Raw genomic sequence first — 5,938 nt, 5'->3', positions numbered from 1 at the left:
AACCGTGTGTCACACGATCGTACATAATTTATTTTGTATATATCATGCTTGTGTCTTCGCTCTTCCCTCGCACTAAAAAGAGCCAGAATAAACATGTCTGCGTTTTTCCTCTGTAACATTGTCTGTTTTTCGAACAGGATATTTCCTGTTGCCTTGAGGTATTGTATATAAAGGAGAGTGTTTTATAATAAAATAACTCAGTTGCTTTCAACCTGCCTTTGAGTCACAACCTTTCTCCTACCACCGCCACAATATATATATATCATCATTATCATCATCATCTCATCCTACACCTATTGACGATGGCCTTTGTTTAGATTTTTCCAGTCATCTCTATCTTCAGTTTTTAAATCAATAATTTTCCATCCATTATCTCCTACTTCACGTTTCATGGTCCTAAGCCATGTAGGGCAGGTTCTCTGAGCTCTTCTAGTACCTTGTGGAGCCCAGTTGAAAGTTTGGCGAACTAATATCTCCTGAGAGTGTAAAGAGCACGCTTAAACTATTTACATCTAACCCCCTACAATGATCTCATCCACATATGGCCCTCGAGTAATATCTCTTATAATTTTTATTCTAATCCTGTCCTGCCATTAAACTCCAAATATTCGTCTAAGAGGTTTGTTCTCGAATATACAAAATCTGTTTGATATTGTTTCAATGTTATACTACGACTCATATCCTTATAGTAACACTGATGTAACTAGACTGATATATAACCTGATATTTTAATGAAATTTTGGGCGATTCAATTTCCAAATTTTACTTAAGCTAGCTATTGCCTGATTGTTTTTTCCAATATTTAATTTAACTCAAATTCTAAAGATTCTGCATTAGAGATTATTGTTCATAATTATTTAAATGATTCTGCCTTATTAATCCTTTCTCGTTCAAATGATATATCCTCTTCAATTGCTTGTTCTGTTCTAATAACATGTCTTTCGTCTATTTATTTTGAACCCAACCTGCTGTTATATTTCATGTATTCTGGAAAGCTTTCTATGCTAGACTTGTGGTGTTCTGCTAATAAGGAGGATGCCATCAGCATACTTTAGGTCAGCTAATATCCTGTTACAAATCCAGTCCAATCCTTCTCCACAGTCCCCAACTCTTCTATGCATTACAAAGTCTATGAGTAGAATAAACTACATTTAGAGTACTCCACTGTTCACCGGAAATTCATTCGATATGACTAAACTATCCTTAACTCTGCATTTGCTATGCTCATGTACAGATTTAATAGAATTTACATGTTTAAGAGGAACTACATAATAATGCAGGACTCTTTTAAAAATGGGCCGGTGCAAACTAATAAAAGTTTTTCCACAGCTCATAAATGACATCTAAGGTGGGTTTCTAGATTTTACACATCTCTGTACCACATGTCTTAAAATGAAAATTATTTCAGCATAAGTTCTACCTTTTCTAAATCTTCATCTCTCAGCTTTTCATCAATCTTACTGTCTAGTCTCTTGAGAATGAGCATACTACTGTAAATAGTTTCATGGAAGCTAACATCAGTGTGATGCCTCTGTAAATTTTGCAATCAGCCAGGTATCATTATTTTTATTTATTTTTTTTTTTTTTGCCATCACTCCAAGAACCCATTCATCATGGTTTGCCTCTTGACGCCACTGTGATCTGAATAATATCGTAAGTATTCTGGGAGTCACTTCATTTTAGGCCAATATCATCTCGGTAGTCATTCCATTGGATCCAAGGGCTTTATATCACTTTAGTTATTTAATGATTGCTTCGAGTTCAAACATACTGAACTCAAACATGGGTATATCAAGATTTTCCTCATCTACAGGTGTATTAATTAAATTACTCCGTTCATACCACCTATTCAGGACCTCACTAAAGTGTTCGTTCCAACGTTGCCTTTCTTCCTTTTATGTTGTTATAATAGATCCATCTCACTTTTGGATGGATATATACTTCTTGTTTGCCCTAGTAAAGATTTCATTAATAATTCTATGAGCAGTTCTTAAACCAAAGCCACTACCTGAATTCATAGATTTGTCAGCCTCATCTGCTTTCCTGTCTAGAGACTCTTTCCAGTCACTCCTGATTTTTCTTTCAGCTTCACTATTAATATTGGAATACTTATTATGCTCTACTTTGTAATTTTAATTACTTACTCGAAAACTTTCAACAATAAAAATCCTGTCTTTGTGTTCTTTTTTTTGTTTTTTTCTTCTTCTTTGTCTGCATCTTTTCCCACTTCTATGTGGGTTCGATGTTTTTGGTCAGCTTTCTCCATCTACCTCTGTCCCACACTTCATCACCGGTTAATCCCTTTGATCGAAGGTCATCTTTGATACAGTCCATCCACCTTCACTTTGGTCACCCTCTCCTTCTCGTTCCCTGTTCCTCCATTTCCACCACTCTCCTCCCAATATACTGTTCATCCCTTCTCATGACATGACCATACCACCTCAGTCTACTTTTTTGGATCTTATCTGATAGTTTTTTAAATCCAGTGGTACCCCTAATTACCTCATTCCGTATCTTATCTCTTCTTGTCACCCCACATATCCATCTCAATATTCTCATCTGTGCCACACCTATCATCTTCTCTTCTGTCTCCATTGCCCACGTCTCTGCTCCATACATCATTGCTGGTCTCACAACTGTCCTGTGTATTTTACCTTTCAACTTACCACAACTATAATTTGATACCCATGGTTTACTCCTTGTAATTGCATATCATATGTTGATGATGTTCTAGGTATTTTAGAAGAAAATTTTAATCTTGCGGGTTTTGTACCAAATATAAAATTTACTATAAAAAAATGAAGAAAATAACCATATACCATTTTTAGATTTTTTAATAGTTAGAGAAACAGATAAATTTAAATTTTCCATATATAGAAAGCCTACCAATAATTTTTCATAAGTACATTATTACTCTGGTCACTAAAAATATAAAGCATTCAGGTTTTTCCTCCATGTACCTTAGGGCATTTAGAACTTGTAGCCCAGATTATATTCGGGACGAGTTCACTAAAATAGAAAAAATTGCAACAAATCTTTGTTATCCCAAATATTTCTTAAAAAAAAAGTATGAATAAGACTAAGAAAACATTTTATAGTCTCCAGTTAGAGAGGAAGGAAACAATTCATAATATGCTTTGTTTGCCATTTCATGATTGGTTTTTAGATGTTATACCCCTTTCTAAAAATCTAGATATTGATGTAGTGTTTAAATATAATTGTATATTTAAAACATGTTAATTAGGAATAGTTCTGGAAATGATAATAATGTAATATATAGCATTCCTTGTAACTTATTCTATGTCAGCCAAAAATCAAAAGTATCCCAGTCAGATTAAAACAGCATCATGTGGCCGTCTCCGGGGGTTGTCTTAATAATGACTTGGCCTCCCACTGGTTAGGGTCAGAACACAGAATTGGATGGTCAGGGGCGAAAAAAAAATAATCCATGTAAATGACTTTTCAAAGGAATATTGTTGAATCATTTTTAATCTCCTGTACCAAAGGTAGAAATTTGAATCTAAGCCCAGGTCTGTTTTCCGTTAATCCAGTATTATCCTTTTTATATAAAATCTGATCATTCCGGAATTATTAAGAAACTGACAGCTGTTGGATCCCCTTCTCATGTATAAATACGATGTCTTTGCTTATGTATTCTCATTGTTAAGTCTGTTGATGTCCTGAGTGGATGAAAGTACTAACTCCAATCAAGTCATTTCATTTTTCCTTTTGTAGCCATAATACACACACACACACACACACACACATATATATATATAAATATATATATATATATATATATATATATATATATATATATATATATATATATATATATATATTTATATATATATATATTTATATATATATATATATATATATATATATATATATATATATATATATTATGTATATATATATATATATATATATATATATATATATATATATATATATATATATATATAGATATATATAGATTTATATATATATATATATATGCATATATACAAATATATATATTATATATTACACAAATATATATATCTATATATATATATATATATATATATATATATATATATATATATATATATATATATAAATATATGCATATATATAAATATATATATATTATATATTACACACACACACACACACACATATATATACATATATATATATATATATATATATATATATATATATATATATATATATATATATATGAATATATATGAATGTATGTATATATATATATATATATATATATATATATGTGTGTATATATATATTTATTTATATATATATATATATATATATATATATATATATATATATATATATATATATATATATACATATGAATATATACTGTATATATATATATATATATATATATATATATATATATATATATATATATATATATATATATATATATCATTATTTCTAGGCAAGCTACAACCCTAGTTGAAAAAGCAAGATGCTATAAGCCCCAGGGCTCCAAAAGGAAAAAATAGCCCAGTGAGGAAAGGAAATAAGGAAATAAACAAATGATGAGAATAAATTAATGATAAATCATTCTAAAAACAGTAAGAGCGTTAAAACATATATGTCTTATATAAACTATTAACAACGTCAAAAACAGATATGTCACATATAAACAATAAAAAGACTCATGTCAGCCTGGTCAACATAAAAACATTTGCTGCAACTTTGAACTTTTGAAGTTCTACTGATTCAACTACCCGATTAGGAAGATCATTCCACAACTTGGTAACAGCTGGAATGAAACCTCTAGAATACTATGTAGTATTGAGCCTCATGATGGAGAAGGCCTGGCTATTAGAATTAACATCCTCCCTAGTATTACGAACAGGATAAAATTGTCCAGGATGATCTGAATGTAAAGGGTTGTCAGAGTTATGAAAAATCTTATGCAACATGCATAATGAACTAATTGAACGACGGTGCCAGAGATTAATACCTAGATCAGGAATAAGAAATTTAATAGACCGTAAGTTTCTATCTAACAAATTAAGATGAGAACCAGCAGCTGAACACCAGACAGGAGAAGAATACTCAAAACGAGGTAGAATGAAAGAATTAAAACACTTCTTCAGAATAGATTGATCACCAAAAATCTTGTAAGACTTTCTCAATAAGCCAATTTTTTGTGCAATTGAAGAAGACACAGACCTAATGTGTTTCTTGAAAGTAAATTTGCTGTCGAGAATCACACCTAAAATTTTAAAAGTCATACAAATTTAAAGAAACATTATCAATACTGAAATCCGGATGTTGAGGAGCCACCGTCCTTGACCTACTTACAATCATGCTTTGAGTTTTGTTAGGATTCAACTCCATACCCCATAATTTGCACCATGCACTAATTTAAGTTAAATCTCTATTATAGGATTCACCAACCTCAGATCTACTTTCAGGGGATGGAATTGATGCAAAGGGAGTAGCATCATCTGCATATGCAACAAGCTTCTTTTCTAGGTCAAACCACATGTCATGTGTATATAGTATGAAAAGTAATAGGCCAAGAACACTACCCTGTGGAACACCGGATATCACATTCCTATACTCACTATGGTGCCCATCAACAACTCTTTGAGATCTATTACTTCAAAAATCAATAATAATGCTAGGAAACGACCCACCCACTCCCAACTCTTTCAGTTTGAAAACAAGGGCCTCATGATTAACACGGTTAAAGGCAGCACTAAAATCAAGGCTAATCATACGAACTTCCTGACCACAATCAAGGGATTTCTATACAGCATTGGAGATTGTAAGAAGGGCATCACATGCTCCAAGGCCAAATTGGCAACTAGGAAGTAGGTGATTACCTTCAGCAAACCTATTAAGATGTTTTGCCAGAAGACGTTCAAAAACTTTAGATAATATGGGAGATATAGATATTGGG

At 31.6% G+C, this 5,938-nt stretch overlaps 1 protein-coding gene across 1 annotated transcript; it reads right to left on the bottom strand.

The window, feature by feature from the left end:
* Positions 1-293: 293 nt before the first annotated feature.
* LOC137656208 (uncharacterized) lies at positions 294-2,619 on the bottom strand. Its single transcript, XM_068390379.1, has 3 exons — positions 2,503-2,619; positions 1,421-1,531; positions 294-476 (listed from the first exon to the last, which is right to left on the bottom strand). The coding sequence occupies exons 1-3, from the start codon at positions 2,617-2,619 to the stop codon at positions 294-296; spliced, it is 411 nt and encodes a 136-aa protein (XP_068246480.1).
* Between the last annotated feature and the right edge of the window lie 3,319 nt (positions 2,620-5,938).

Source organism: Palaemon carinicauda, chromosome 17, assembly GCF_036898095.1.
Source record: "Palaemon carinicauda isolate YSFRI2023 chromosome 17, ASM3689809v2, whole genome shotgun sequence".
Lineage (NCBI taxonomy): Eukaryota > Metazoa > Arthropoda > Malacostraca > Decapoda > Palaemonidae > Palaemon > Palaemon carinicauda.
The sequence above is the reverse complement of the archived record's forward strand: the minus strand, read 5'-3'. Positions and strand labels throughout refer to the sequence as shown.

Excerpts from the sequence above, each read along its gene's own strand:
- LOC137656208 (XM_068390379.1), bottom strand. The coding sequence starts at position 2,619 with ATGTATGGAGCAGAGACGTGGGCAATGGAGACAGAAGAGAAGATGATA. Across the intron at positions 1,532-2,502 it reads GAGATAAGATACGGAATGAG|AGGCATCACACTGATGTTAG; the intron begins GTAATTAGGGGT and ends CAAAATTTACAG. Across the intron at positions 477-1,420 it reads GAGATGAAGATTTAGAAAAG|GAGATATTAGTTCGCCAAAC; the intron begins GTAGAACTTATG and ends TTACACTCTCAG.